At 53.2% G+C, this 15,817-nt stretch overlaps 1 protein-coding gene across 1 annotated transcript in view; it reads left to right on the top strand.

Moving 5' to 3' along the window:
* Positions 1-2,213: 2,213 nt before the first annotated feature.
* Positions 2,214-15,817, top strand: part of LOC144677652 (FACT complex subunit SSRP1-like) — a gene marked incomplete at its 3' end in the record, with an annotated part of 23,301 nt that continues 9,697 nt past the window's right edge. The window contains exons 1-6 of the mRNA XM_078537684.1: positions 2,214-2,661; positions 4,292-4,477; positions 7,178-7,283; positions 9,232-9,422; positions 10,148-10,378; positions 14,966-15,069. Of these exons, the coding sequence (XP_078393810.1) occupies positions 2,602-2,661; positions 4,292-4,477; positions 7,178-7,283; positions 9,232-9,422; positions 10,148-10,378; positions 14,966-15,069 (878 nt within the window). The remainder of the gene's footprint in view (positions 2,662-4,291; positions 4,478-7,177; positions 7,284-9,231; positions 9,423-10,147; positions 10,379-14,965; positions 15,070-15,817) is intronic.

The raw sequence follows: 15,817 nt of genomic DNA, 5'->3' as shown, positions 1-15,817 counted from the left end.
AAATCTATATAAATTATTGGGAAAAAGGGGGATCGGAAAGCGGGTGGGGATGGAGGAGAGAGTTTAAGGTCTGAAGTTGTTGAACTCAATATTCAGTCCGGAAGGCTGTAAAATGCCTAGTCGGAAGATGAGGTGCTGTTCCTCCAGTTTGCGTTGAGCTTCACTGGAACATTGCAGCAGGCCAAGGACGGACATGTGGGCATGAGAGCAGGGTGGAGTGTTGGAATGGCGAGCGACAGGGGAGGTCTGGGTCACGCTTGCAGACAGACCGAAGGTGTAAGCTGAAGCGCGTGCTGTTTATTGACGCAAGTCACAGAGCACGAACACAGTGCGCGCTTCTCCAACCGGACCCTGTTCTGAACTACTGTTTGACACCGTGACCCGCGCTACATGGCCATTGGGTAACACAGCCGCGCGGCCAATCTGCTCCCATTGTTTGAAAGATTACCACATCCCCCCCACCACCACCACCCACCCCCCCCGCACCACCCCACCTCAATACAGAACCTGAATATTGCTTAAAAAAGAGACATGTCGAACCTTTGGGACTTGCACTCATCAGGTTACTTTTCAATGACCTGATGAGTGCGAGTTGAAAAACTTCGACATGTCTCTTTTTTTCAACAATGACAAGATGGTTTATTGGAACAAAGGTGCCTTCCCAAAATAATGGGAGGGGTGGGGGCTGGTGGGGTGGGGAAGGAAAGATGTTAAGAAAATCAAATGGGATAAAGGAAACTCTGGGACCCTGAGAGAGTCTATTTCTTGCAATGTGATGTTTGCAATTGGAAGTTGGGGTTGTGGGGGGGGAGGGGAGTGCTCACGGCGCATGCGCCCTGTTGCACGTTGCCCCCTACAGAGATGGCGATCGCGCATGCGCAAAAAACGCGGCCCCTTTCAAATTTTTATTTTCTGTGTCGTCATTTTTTTTCGTCAAAACAAAAGGGAAATTATCAGTAAAAATAAATAAATAAGAAAAAAGCTCCGCAAAGGAAAATACATAATTTGCTAAAAATAAAGAAGTCCGTTGTTATTTTTAAAAAAAAGTGGCGGGGAAACCCGTTGCTGGGCGTGACGTCACGCCATGGCAACGACTCCAAACTCTCCTTGGAATAAGAAGAAGGGAGGATTTATTCTTTTGCTTTTCACACCTCAATGTTGCCCTGGTTTGTATTTCCATGGAGGAATTGAATCGGGAACGAATTTGACGCATTTACTTTTAATCGCTTCTCCATTGGTTGGTGACCTTTGACATCGGCTCGGCGGCCGGGAGGGCGGGGCTAACCTTTAAAACAAATTTGAGAGCATTTATCTTTTGTATTTGTTTTAATTTTCACAATTCAGTGTTTTCAATTTGAGGAATGACCAGAAGTTGGAGCGGAGAATGAATTTACAAACTTTTTACTTTTGATTCTCTTTTCCCATGCGTTGGTGACATTTGACCTCTGACCGGGAGGGGCGGGGACAGTACATCTTTTTAAACACTGAGGTAGCAGGAAATGATTTTTCTTTTTCTTTTCACAGCCCGATCTTTGTCCGCTTCGAGAAATGGTCGTGGCAAATCAATTTGAAATGCTTTTCCTTTTCTCATGCTCCTGTCCTTCGGTTGGTGACATTTGACCCTTGCCCGCTTGCAGCGGGAGGCCGTTGATTTCCGCTTCCGGTCCCGGTCCCACAACCCCCCCCCCCTCCGTTATCGGGGCCGTTTTGGTTTCCGGTTCCGGTCCCCGGGCGCTCACGTGGTTCTCCCGCTTGTTGGTTGGTGAGTGGCGCGCGGGTTCGGCGGAGGATCGTCGGACCCCCGAGCGGAGCAGCGGCGGAGGATCGTCGGAACCCGGCGAGGAGGAGGAGGAGGAGGAGGAGCGTGGGGCGTGGGGACTGGTAGCGGCTGGCGCCACCGGGCCGAAGAAAGAAACGGGCGGAGTAACGGCGGAAGATCGGCGGATCTTCGTGCGGGCGAGGGCGCAGCGCCTCCTGGGGGTCTTCTGGGGGCACTGCAAGGACCGGAGGGGGTCCTGAGCCAGGCGGCGGCGGAAGACCGGAGGGTCGTGGGCCGGGCGGCGGCGAACGTCCGGCTGCTACTCGGTGGGGGCTCGTCCGGGATAAGAGGACGCTTCGTCTAGACGGCCGAGGGTGACCGGCGTCTGCTGCGTGCCGAGGCGGCGGCCGGAGGAGGACCGGCGGGGTCCTGAGCCGAGGCGGCGGAGGAGGAGGACCGGCGGGTTCCTGAGCCAAGGAGGACCGGCGGGGTCCTGAGCCAAGGCGGCGGAGGAGGAGGACCGGCGGGGTCCTGAGCCAAGGAGGACCGGCGGTGTCTTCGCCTCAGATCCGACGGCGAGGGGTGCGGAGGAGGGCAGAGCCCTGCAGCCTGTCGGACGGGTGCCCGATCGCCTTGCCGTCCGCGCCATCCCGGGCAGAGTTCCCTGCCTCCGACCTCGCCGAGGAGGAGGAGGCCCGGCGGTCCGGCGGCGGCCGGAGACGAGGAGCAGCCGGGCCCGGGTCGGAGCCCGGTGTCGGTGCGGTTCCAAGGGACTGGGCAGCTGCGGCTCCGCGGCGGACGCTTGGCAGAGTAGAGGGTAGTCCAGACCTGTGACTGGCACCATGTCGAGCTCCGAAGTCCTGGAATACAATGACATCTACCAGGAGCTGAAAGGAATAATGGTGCGTGCGAAAGGCATCTGGGGGAATGGCCGGGCCAGGGGGAGGAAGATATGGGGGAATGGCTGGACCAGGGGGAGGAAGATATGGGGGAATGGCTGGCCCGGTGGGGGGAAGGTATGGGGGAATGGCTGGCCCGGTGGGGGGAAGGTATGGGGGAATGGCTGGCCCGGTGGGGGGAAGGTATGGGGGAATGGCTGGCCCGGTGGGGGGAAGGTATGGGGGAATGGCTGGCCCGGGGGAAGGCGTGGGGGAATAGCTGGCCCGGGGTGGGGGGAAGGCATCTGGGAGGGGATAGCTGGCCAAGGAGGAAGGTATAAGGGAATTAGCTGGTCGGTGGGGTGGGAGACATGGTGTGTAAAGGAACAGCTGGCTCATGGTTGGGTGGGTGGTGGGTGGGCGGTCAGGGGTGTAGCAGAACAGCTGGCCTGGGTTTGGGGGGCGGGGGAACAGCTGGCCCTGTGGAGGCGATTGTAGGGGTGGGGTGGGGAGTGGTGTGGCTGGTGGAGTGGCTGAAATGTCTGCTCGAGGAAAGGTGTGGAGCCTGTGGAGGAATTATTAAACAATAACTGCTTCATGTCAATTTCTACAACTGGGGACAGAGCTGAGAATAGTGAATTACTAACGACAATACGTTGTGCATAACGCTGACACATATCTGGGCCCTACAACCCTCCCTATTTTGAAACCACCTCCAGTTCCTACAACACAACTTGTCTCTGTCACCACCTCCAGTTCCTACAACCCCCCCCAACCTCCTCCAGCCCCTACAATCCTCCCTATCTCTGTAACCTCCTCCAGCCCCTACAATCCTCCCTATCTCTGTAACCTCCTCCAGCCCTGACAACCCTCCCTATCTCTGTAACCTCCTCCAGCCCCTACAACCCTCCCTATCTCTGTAACCTCCTCCAGCCCCTACAACCCTCCCTATCTCTGTAACCTCCTCCAGCCCCTACAACCCTCCCTATCTCTGTAACCTCCTCCAGCCCCTACAACCCTCCCCCTGGAATCTCCTCCAGCCCCTACAACCCTCCCTATCAGTCTCTGAAAGATCTATCCAATTAATCCCACACTCCCCCCTCTGCTCTCTCCCCCTCCTCTCCCCCCGTATCCCTGTGAATTTTTCCCCTTCAAGTATTTCTCCAGTTGCCCCTTTCGAGGGTCCCTATTGAATCTGCTCCCACCGCCCTTTCAGGCAGCGTCTTCCAGATCACAACAACTCGCTGTGTGTGTGGGAAATAAACAATTCTCCTCATCTCCCCCCTCTGCTCCTTTTCCCGATTCCCTTCAACCCGCGTCCCTCTGCTTCCCGACCTTCCTGTCACTGGAAACGCTTTCCCCTCGTTCCCTCGATCGGAAACCCCCTCGGGATTTCGTACGCCTCGATTCAATCTCCCCCTCAACCTTCTCTGCTCCAAGGAGAACAATCCCGGCTCCCTCCCTGGTCTCTCCGCGTTACCCGGGATGTGGGACTCCGGTTGGTGTGTGGGGCTTGATTCATTGGTTAAAAGTCTTTCTCCGGAGGGAATCTTGCTCACTTCGGATGGAGGGGGACAAAAGCTCTGTTGTTTTAGGAAGACGTTTAGCTCCTCTCTAACGTTTGGTTCCCTGCTCTTCCTGCTGTTGTTGACAGATCGATGGCCGACTGCGCCTCAGTCGACAGAGCATTGTCTTCAAGAACAACAAGACGGGGAAAGTGGACAGCGTGCAGGCTGCGGACGTGAGTGAGGGAGTGTGGCGCCGTGTGGCCAGAGGCTACGGGATCAAACTTCAGCTGAGGAATGGCAACCTCTGCAAGTTCGATGGATTCCGTGAGGGGGTGAGTGTGGCGAGAGCGTGTGCGGGTCTGTCTTATCGTGGCATTCCTTCCGGGCACCCGTGCCGGGCTGGTCAGCTCCACGCTGACATCCACCAGACCATTCGGCACATCCGGTCTGTGCTGGTGTTAATGCTCCACACACCCTTCCCCATTCCGACCCTCATCCCCAGCCCCACTTCACCATACTCCCGGAGATGGTCTAACCGAGGGGGATACGGAGACTGCGACTGTGCACGGTGCTCCGAGTGTGTTCTAACCGAGGGATACGGAGACCGGAACTGTGCACAGTGCTCCGAGTGTGGTCTAACCGAGGGATATGGAGACTGGAACTGTGCACAGTGCTCCGAGTGTGGTCTAACCGAGGGATATGGAGACTGGAACTGTGCACAGTGCTCCGAGTGTGGTCTAACCGAGGGACATGGAGAACAGAACTGTGCACAGTGCTCCGAGTGTGATCTAACCGAGGGATACGGAGACCGGAACTGTGCACAGCGCTCCGAGTGTGTTCTAACCGAGGGACATGGAGAACAGAACTGTGCACAGTGCTCCGAGTGTGGTCTAACCGAGGGATACGGAGACCGGAACTGTGCACAGTGCTCCGAGTGTGGTCTAACCGAGGGATACGGAGACCGGAACTGTGCACAGTGCTCCGAGTGTGGTCTAACCGAGGGATATGGAGACAGGAACTGTGCGCAGTGCTCCGAGTGTGGTCTCTAACCAAGGGATATGGAGACCGGAACTGTGCACAGTGCACCGAGCGTGGTCTAACCGAGGAATACGGAGACCGAAACTGTGCACAGTGCTCCAAGTGTGGTCTAACCGAGGGATATGGAGACCGAAACTGTGCACAGTGCACCGAGTGTGGTCTAACCGAGAGATACGGAGACCGGAACTGTGCATGGTGCTCCAAGTGTGGTCTGACAGAGGGATACGGAGACCGGAACTGTGCACAGTGCTCCGAGTGTGGTTTCTAACCGAGGGATATGGAGACCGGAACTGTGCACGGTGCCCTGTGTCATGACTCACTGGGGATAGTGCTCTGTAATAGCGAGCCCCACTGCTCATCGAGCCACGACAACGGTGAAAAAGTTCAATCAAAGCACCCGCCTGCCCCAATTCTGCCTAACTGTTTAATTGAGGTTAACAGAATACGAGCACCGGGCTTGTAAACTTAATAAATAATTAACTGTTTATTGAATAAACTGTGGTAAAAGAAAGGAAAATGAACTGCTAATTTCTAACACTATAACCTAAACTCTGCCCCTTCTTAAATCCCTATACACACACATACAAGACATAAAAAAAAAACGTGGATTTCAAGGGTGGGTTAAAACAGTTCAATAGCACCAATTCCGGAGTACAGGATTTGATGGGTTGGTTTTGATCGATGGCTTCCAAAACTCTTTTCAGTTCATGTTGATGACACGGGGTGGTCTTCCAGCACTTTCACTATTCAGTTCACTGCTTGAGCACTTGCCTTTCAGTGTACCTAACAGTGATTTTTCCCTTTGCCTCTTGACAAGGGTTTTCAGAGAGAGAGAGAGCAGGCTATAAAGCTATGAGAAGAAGGAAAAAAACACCCAGTTATTATTGTGTAATTATTGGAATCCTTCACGCACCCAGAAGAAAGAGGTTTTAGGCCTTGTTCCCTTCAGGTTAGGAGCTATTCAGCAGGAAACCTGGTCAGGAGCCAATTAAAAACGCAGTTGTCAGGCAGCTTCCTTGGTACCAGGACTCCTTTCCGGCACCATCCTGTCATTCATGGCACACTCTGTTCCAGGACTGCAACATTGTATATATCTCTCACCCTGTTCCAGTGGACATGTCTTTCAACCTGCAGCCATTGTAGTTCTAATCCACAGTCCAACAGAAATAAAAAAGATATGTTCCTTACATCCGAGTGTAACCTAACTGAGGGATAGGGAGACCAGAACTGTGCACAGTGCTCCGAGTGGTCTAACCATCATGCTCTGTGCTCACTGAGCTATTTGGCTCTGTTCAGCAAGACCTCAAATTTAGAATTCTCACCCTCAGGTTCAAAATTCCTCCAAGGACTCAACCCTCCCTATCCCTGTAACCTCCTCCGGCCCCTACAAACCTCCCTATCTCTGTAACCTCCTCCGGCCCCTACAAACCTCCCTATCTCTGTAACCTCCTCCAGCCCCTACAAACCTCCCTATCTCTGTAACCTCCTCCAGCCCCTACACCCCTCCCTATCTCTGTAACCTCCTCCAGCCCCTACACCCCTCCCTATCTCTGTAACCTCCTCCAGCCCCTACAACCCTCCCTTTTTCCAGTAACCTCCTCCAGTCCCTACAAACCTCCCTATCTCTGTAACCTCCTCCAGCCCTTACACCCCTCCCTATCTCTGTAACCTCCTCCAGCCCCTACACCCCTCCCTATCTCTGTAACCTCCTCCAGCCCCTACAACCCTCCCCATCTCTGTAACCCTCCTCCAGCCCCTACAACCTTCCTTAACTTCTGCGATCCTCCAATTCCGGCCTCTTGTGCATCCCCCGATTTCCATCGCTGTACCACTGGCAGCCATGTCTTCAGCTGAGTGAGCCCCTAAGCTCAGGAATTCCCTCCCCCTGGCTCCCCGCCGTTAAGTTGCTCTCTGACACGTCCTGTGTAGGCCATGAGCTGGGCATGACCTCGAGTATTACCAGGCCCCTGACACTTTGTGATTTCTTCCTGTAGGATTTCGATAAAATGGCGGATTACTTCAAATCCCATTACCAGGTGGAACTGCATGAGAAAGAGATGTGTGTGAAGGGCTGGAACTGGGGGACAGCGCGATTCAATGGTGAGTGTGTCATGATTACTGTCGGAGGGTCAGTACTGAGGGAGCGCCGCACTGTCGGAGGGTCAGTGCTGAGGGAGTGCCGCACTGTCGGAGGGTCAGTACTGAGGGAGTGCCGCACTGTCGGAGGGTCAGTACTGAGGGAGCGCCGCACTGTCGGAGGGTCAGTACTGAGGGAGCGCCGCACTGTCGGAGGGTCAGTACTGAGGGAGCGCCGCACTGTCGGAGGGTCAGTACTGAGGGAGCGCCGCACTGTCGGAGGGTCAGTACTGAGGGAGCGCCGCACTGTCGGAGGGTCAGTACTGAGGGAGCGCCGCACTGTCGCAGGGTCAGTACTGAGGGAGCGCCGCACTGTGGGAGGGTCAGCGCTGAGGGAGCGCCGCACTGTGGGAGGGTCAGCGCTGAGGGAGCGCCGCACTGTGGGAGGGTCAGCGCTGAGGGAGCGCCGCACCGTGGGAGGGTCAGTGCTGAGGGAGCGCCGCACTGTGGGAGGGTCAGTACTGAGGGAGCGCCGCACTGTGGGAGGGTCAGTACTGAGGGAGCGCCGCACTGTCAGAGGGTCAGTACTGAGGGAGCGCCGCACTGTCGGAGGGTCAGTACTGAGGGAGCGCCGCACTGTCGGAGGGTCAGTACTGAGGGAGCGTCGCACTGTCGGAGGGTCAGTACTGAGGGAGTGCCGCACTGTCGGAGGGTCAGTACTGAGGGAGCGCCGCACTGTGGGAAGGTCAGTGCTGAGGGAGCGCCGCACTGTGGGAGGGTCAGTACTGAGGGAGTGCAGCACTGTGGGAGGGTCGGCGCTGAGGGAAGGTGCTGCACTGTCGGAGGGTCAGTACTGAGGGAGCGCTGCACTGTGGGAGGGTCAGTACTGAGGGAGTGCCGCACTGTGGGAGGGTCGGCGCTGAGGGAAGGTGCTGGAGAGCAGTGGCTTGTATTTTTGTGTGAAGACTATTTGTTTTGACGATCATTGATGTGATTATTCACAGACTCCTTTAATCTTCTCCCTTGCGGCCATCAGGGTGCAATTCTAAAAGGGAGTGCAGGGGCAGAGGGACCTGGGGGCACAGGTACATAAATCATTGAAGGTGGCAGGACAGGTTGAGCGAGTGGTTAATAAAGCAGACAGCATCCTGGGCTTTAGTAATAGGGGCATAGAGTACAAGAGCAGGGAGGTTATGTTAAACGTGTATAAAACACTGGTTCAGCCTCAACTGGAGTATTGTGTCCAGTTCTGGGCACCGCACTTTAGGAAGGATGTGATGGCTTTAGACAGAGCGCGGAAAAGTTTCACGAGAATGGTTCCAGGGATGAGGAACTTCAGTGACGTGGAGAGATTGGAGAAGCTGGGACTGTTCTCCTTGGAGAAGAGAAGGTTGAGAGGAGATTTGATCGAGGTGTTGAAAATCCCGAGGGGGTTTCCGATCGAGGGAACGAGGGGAAAGTGTTTCCAGTGACAGGAGGGTCGGGAAGCAGAGGGACGCGGGTTGAAGGGAATCGGGAAAAGGAGCAGAGGGGGAGATGAGGAGAATTGTTTATTTCCCACACACAGCGAGTTGTTGTGATCTGGAAGACGCTGTCTGGAAGGGCGGTGGGAGCAGATTCAATAGGGACCCTCGAAAGGGGCAATTGGAGAAATACTTGAAGGGGAAAAATTTACAGGGATATGAGGGGAGGGGGGAGTGTGGGATTAATTGGATACACCTTTCAGAGCCAGCACAGGGTTGATGGGCAGAATGGCCTCTTCCTGTGCGGTTTTAAAGGGAGAGGATGATGGGACCTGGGAACAGGCCGTTCTGCCCACTGAGACTGTGCTGGCTGTCTGCAAAGCCAACCCCTTGGGTGGATGGCTTTGTGGTTGAACGTGCGGGGTCGGGGAGGTGGGGGTGTGAGATCTGCTGCTGATGTTTCTCTGCCTCTTTCCCCCCCCCCCCACCCCCATTCCGTTCACCTCCAGGCCAGTTACTGTCGTTCGATATTGGCGAGCAGTCAGCCTTTGAAATCCCGCTCACCAACGTCTCGCAGTGCACGACCGGCAAGAACGAGGTGACACTGGAGTTTCACCAGAACGACGATGCTGAGGTCTCCCTGATGGAGGTCCGATTCTACGTCCCACCCTCGCAGGAGGACGGGATGGACCCGGTTGAGGTGAGACACGCTGTTTGGCCTGTTGAAGACCATCCCTCTAATCCCCTAACTCTCCCATCAAAGACCAGCCCTCTAATCCCCTAACTCTCCCATCAAAGACCAGCCCTCTAATCCCCTAACTCTCCCATCAAAGACCAGCCCTCTAATCCCCTAACTCTCCCATCGAAGACCATCCCTCGAATCCCCTAACTACCCCATCGAAGACCATCCCTCAAATCCCCTAACTCTCCCATCAAAGACCATCCCTCTAATCCCCTAACTCTCCCGTCGAAGACCATCCCTCTAATCCCCTAACTCTCCCATCAAAGACCATCCCTCTAATCCCCTAACTCTCCCATCGAAGACCATCCCTATAATACCCTAACTCCCCCATCGAAGACCATCCCTCGAATCCCCTAACTCTCCCATCGAAGACCATCCCTCGAATCCCCTAACTACCCCATCAAAGACCATCCCTCTAATCCCCTAACTCTCCCATCAAAGACCATCCCTCTAATCCCCTAACTCTCCCATCAAAGACCATCCCTCTAATCCCCTAACTCCCCCATCAAAGACCATCCCTCCAATCCCCTAACTCCCCCATTGAAGACCATCCCTCTAATCCCCTGACTCACCCTTTGAAGACCATCCATAGCACTCGTGTTAAATTTAATGCTGCTGTTGCATCCCAGGTGTGAGTTGATGGATGATTTTGAGGGAATTCCCTATCTTTTGCTGTGTTGCAGGCTTTCTCCCAGAACGTGCTCTCGAAGGCTGACATCATTCAGGCCACGGGAGATGCGTTGTGCATCTTCCGCGAGTTGCAGTGTCTCACTCCAAGAGGCCGTTACGATATCCGCATCTACCCTGCATTCCTGCATCTTCACGGCAAAACGTTTGACTACAAGATCCCCTATACCACCGTTCTCCGCCTGTTCCTCCTACCTCACAAGGACCAGAGGCAAATGTTCTTTGTGGTAAGTACAGCACGGGGTCAGACACAGAATAAAGCTCACTCTACACCGTCCCCATCAAACACTCCCAGGACAGGTACAGCACGGGGTCAGACACAGAATAAAGCTCCCTCTACACCGTCCCCATCAAACACTCCCAGGACAGGTACAGCAAGGGGTCAGACACAGAATAAAGCTCCCTCTACATCGTCCCCAACAAACACTCCCAGGACAGGTACAGCACGGGGTTAGATACAGAGTAAAGCTCCCTCTACACGGTCCCCATCAAACACTCCCAGGACAGGTACATCACGGAGTTAGATACAGAGTAAACCTCCCTCTACACCGTCCCCATCAAACACTCCCAGGACAGATACAGCACGGGATTAGATACAGAGTAAAGCTCCCTCTACACCGTCCCCATCAAACACTCCCAGGACAGGTACAGCACGGGGTTAGATACAGAGTAAAGCTCCCTCTACACCGTCCCCATCTAACACTCCCAGGACAGGTACAGCACGGGGTTAGATACAGAGTAAAGCTCCTTCTACACTGTCCCCATCAAACACTCCCAGGACAGCTACAGCACGGGGTTAGATACAGAGTAAAACTCCCTCTACACCGTCCCCATCAAACACTCCCAGGACAGGTACAGCACGTGGTTAGATACAGAGTAAAGCTCCCTCTACACCGTCCCCATCAAACACTCCCAGGACAGGTACAGCACGGGGTTAGATACAGAGTAAAGCTCCCTCTACACTGTCCCCATCAAACATTCCCAGGGCAGGTACAGCACGGGGTTAGATACAGAGTAAAGCTCCCTCTACTGGTATTGTGTAATGTGACAGGATTAATTAATGACCTCAGAGTAAAGGCACCCCTGGGTAGCAGTGACCACAATATGATTGAATTTTACATCCAGTTTGAAAGGGAGAAGAGTGGGTTTAAGACTAGTATCTTAAACTTATGTAAGAGCAACTATGTGGGGATGAAAGCTGAGCTAGCTGAAGTGAACTGGGATACTAGGCTAGAGGGTCGATCAATAGAGAAGCAGTGGCAGATATTTAAGGGGATATTTCAGAGTATTCAGAATAAGTACATTCCTACTATAAAGAAAAATTCTAAGGGAAGGACCCACCTTACTGTGGTTCACTGAAGTTAAGGGAAACATTGAACTTAAGGAAAAAGAAAACAACTCCACAATGATGAGTGTCAGGACAGATGATTGGACAGAATATAAAGAACGGCAGAGAATGACTAAAAGGTTAATCGGGAGAAAGAAATTAGAGTTTGAGAGGAAGCGAGCTAGAAATGTAAAAACGGATAGCAAGAGTTTCTACAGGTATTTAAACAGGAAAAGAGTAAATAGAGTGAGTGTTGGTCCTCTAGGGAGTGACAGTGGGGAGTTAATAGTAGATAATAAGGAAATGGCGGATGAAATGAACAAATATTTAGCTTCTGTCTTCACTATAGAGGATACGTTAAACATTTCAGTAATAGCTGTAAATCAGGAGGTGGGAGGGAGAGGGGAACTTGGTGAAATTCCAATCACTAGAGGAGCGGTACTGAGCAAACTGATGGAGCTGTGGGCTGACAAGTCTCCGAGTCCCAATGGGTTACATCCCAGGGTCTTAAAAGAGGTGGTGAATGAGGTAGGAGATGCGCTGGTGTTAATTTTCCAAAATTCGATAGATTCTGGAAAGGTTCCATCAGATTGGAAAGTGGCAAATATAATCCCTCTATTCAAGAGAGGGAGGCAAAAAACAGGAAACTATAGGCCAGTTAGCTTGATGTCTGTCGTGGGGAAGTTGTTAGAATCGATCATTCAGGAGGGTATAGCTGGGCACTTAGAAGAGCTCAAGGCAATAGGGAAGAGTCAGCATGGTTTTGTGAAAGGAAAATCATGTTTAACTAATTTATTGGAGTTCATTGAAGGAGTAACATGCGCGGTGGATAAAGGGGAGCCTGTAGATGTGCTGTACTTGGATTTCCAGAAGGCATTTGATGAGGTGCCACATCAAAGGTTATTCAGGAAAATAAAAGCTCACGGTGCAGTGGGTAACATATTAGCCTGGATAGAGGATTGGCTGGCTGGCAGAAAGCAGAGAGTAGGCATAAATGGGTCTTTTTCTGCTTGGCAGGATGTGAGGAGTGGAGTCTCACAGGGGGTCTGTACTGGGGCCTCAACTCTTTACAATTTACATCAATGACTTAGATGAGGGGAGTGAAGACATGGGAGCTACATTTGCAGATGACACAAAGATAGGTAGGAAAGTATGTTGTGAAGAGGACATGAGGAGGTTGTGGATGGATATAGATAGGTTGAGTGAGTGGGCAAAGATCTGGCAAATGGAGTTTAATGTGGGAAAATGTGAAGTTGTTCACTTTGGCAGGAAGAACAAAAAAGCAGAGTATTAATTAAACAGAGAACGTCTGCAGAATTCTGAGGTGCAGAGGGATTTGGGTGTTCTAGTGCATGAATCACAAAAAGTTACTATTCAGGTACAGCAAAAAGGCTAATGGAATGCTGTCCTTTTGTTATGAGAGGGATTGAACATAAAGGTAAGGATGTTATGTTTCAGTTATACAGGGCATTGGTGAGACCGCATCCCAAATACCGTGTGCGGTTTTTGGTCTCCTTATTTAAGGAAGGATGTAAATGTGTTGGAGGTGGTTCAGAGGAGGTTTGCTAGATCGATACCTGGAATGAGTGGGTTGTCTTATGAGGAAAGGGTTGGACAGACTGGGCTTGTTTCCACTGGAGTTTAGAAGAGTGAGGGGGGTGGATTTGATTGAAGTTATACAAGATCCTGAACGGCCTGGACAAGGTGGACGTGGAAAGGATGTTTCCTCTTTGTGGGTGAGTCCGGAACTAGTGGAGGGGGGGGGTCACTGTTTTAAAATGAGGGGTCGCCCTTTTAGGACAGAGATGAGAATTCTTTTGATTTTGGAACTCTCTGCCTCAGGGGGGTCACTGAATATTTTTAAGGCGGAGTTAGATAGATTCTTGTTAGACGAGGGAATCAAAGGTTATCGGGGTTAGATGGGAATGTGAAAATCGAAACGCAAGACCATCAGCCATGATCTTATTGAATAGCAGTGCAGGCTCGAGGGGCCGAATGGTAGTCTCCTATTTCTGGTGTTCTTTTGTACACTGTCCCCATCAAACACACCCAGGACAGGTACAGTACGGGGTTAGATACAGAGTAAAGCTCCCTCTACACTGTCCCCATCAAACACTCCCAGGACAGATACAGCACGGGGTTAGATACAGAGTAAAGCTCCCTCTACACTGTCTCCATCAAACACTCCCAGGACAGGTACAGCACGGGGTTAGATACAGAGTAAAGCTCCCTCTACACTGTCCCCATCAAACACTCCCAGGACAGGTACAGCACGGGGTTAGATACAGAGTAAAGCTCCCTCTACACCGTCCCCATCAAACACACCCAGGACAGGTACAGTACGGGGTTAGATACAGAGTAAAGCTCCCTCTACACTGTCTCCATCAAACACTCCCAGGACAGGCACAGCACGGGGTTAGATACAGAGTAAAGCTCCCTCTACACCGTCCCCATCAAACACTCCCAGGACCGGGACAGCGCGGGGTTAGATACAGAGTAAAGCTCCCTCTACACTGTCCCCATCAAACACTCCCAGGACAGGTACAGCACGGGGTTAGATACAGAGTAAAGCTCCCTCTACACTGTCCCCATCAAACACTCCCAGGACAGGTACAGCACGGGGTTAGATACAGAGTAAAGCTCCCTCTACACTGTCCCCTTCAAACACTCCCAGGACAGGTACAGCACGGGGTTAGATACAGAGTAAAGCTCCCTCTACACTGTCCCCATCAAACACTCCCAGGACAGGTACAGCACGGGGTTAGATACAGAGTAAAGCTCCCTCTACACTGTCCCCTTCAAACACTCCCAGGACAGGTACAGCACGGGGTTAGATACAGAGTAAATCTCCCTCTACACTGTCCCCATCAAACACTCCCAGGGCAGGTACAGCACGGGGTTAGATACAGAGTAAAGCTCCCTCTACACTGTCCCCATCAAACACTCCCAGGACAGGTACAGCACGGGGTTAGATACAGAGTAAAGCTCCCTCTACACTGTCCCCATCAAACACTCCCAGGACAGGTACAGCACGTGGTTAGATACAGAGTAAAGCTCCCTCTACACTGTCCCCTTCAAACACTCCCAGGACAGGTACAGCACGGGGTTAGATACAGAGTAAAGCTCCCTCTACACTGTCCCCATCAAACACTCCCAGGGCAGGTACAGCACGGGGTTAGATACAGAGTAAAGCTCCCTCTACACTGTCCCCATCAAACACTCCCAGGACAGGTACAGCACGGGGTTAGATACAGAGTAAAGCTCCCTCTACACTGTCCCCATCAAACACTCCCAGGACAGGTACAGCACAGGGTTAGATACAGAGTAAAGCTCCCTCTACACCGTCCCCATCAAACACCCCCAGGACAGGTACAGCACGGGGTTAGATACAGAGTAAAGTTCCCTCTACACTGTCCCCATCAAACACTCCCAGGACAGGTACAGCACGGGGTTAGATATGATGTTCTCTGTTTGTTCTGTGTTACAGATCAGTCTGGATCCTCCAATCAAACAGGGGCAGACTCGATACCACTTCCTAATCCTCCTCTTCTCCAAGGATGACGATCTCTCATTGACACTGAACATGAGCGAGTGAGTGTGGGAGAGGGTGAGGGAGAGCAGAGGCTCTGGCTGAGGGGGAAAATCACGGGGCGGTGGGCACTGGGGGAAGGGGAGGGATAGTGGGGAGCCGTGGCGATGGGGAGGATGGGGAGGATGGGTGAATGTGGTGAGAAGGCGGGATAATATGTAGGAGGGTGTGACGGGTGGGAGGGAGGGGTAGTGGCATATGGGGGGAGGGGGAGTGGCTGGGTAGGGGGAGGGAGAGTGGATGCAGGGACGGCGAGTGGAGGGAGGGATGGCGGGGGTGTAGGAGGTGGAGGGAGGGTAAGAGGCAGGTGATAAGGAGATGGTGTGGTGGTGAGAGGGAGGGAGGGAGATAGGACAGCGAGGGAGAAGAAGTGGTGCATGAGACGGGGAGCGATAGGTAGGGAGATGGAGAGGGAGGGGCAGGGAGAGAGAGTGGCGGGTGAGAGAGGGTGAGGGTGAGGGAGTGGGTGGGCGGGTGGGTGTGAGCGGAGGGGATGGTGAGTGGGTTGGGTGCATGGGACTGGGGTGGGCCAATGAGGGAGGTGGAGAGTCGGTGCGGGGTGGGGGGGGTCAGGGAGAAGGGAGTGAACGGGGTACGAGGCCGAAAGTGTGGAGGGTGTATTCCGCAAAAGTGAGGGCGCTGATGCTGCGGCTCTTTAAACGCTGCCTCTCCCTCGCAGGGAGGAAGTGGGGCTGGAGAATGGGGATGGAGGGGAAATGGAGGGAGACGCTGGGGTTGGAAGTCGGGTGG

Source organism: Cetorhinus maximus, unplaced genomic scaffold, assembly GCF_964194155.1.
Source record: "Cetorhinus maximus unplaced genomic scaffold, sCetMax3.hap1.1 HAP1_SCAFFOLD_2807, whole genome shotgun sequence".
Lineage (NCBI taxonomy): Eukaryota > Metazoa > Chordata > Chondrichthyes > Lamniformes > Cetorhinidae > Cetorhinus > Cetorhinus maximus.
The sequence above is the reverse complement of the archived record's forward strand: the minus strand, read 5'-3'. Positions and strand labels throughout refer to the sequence as shown.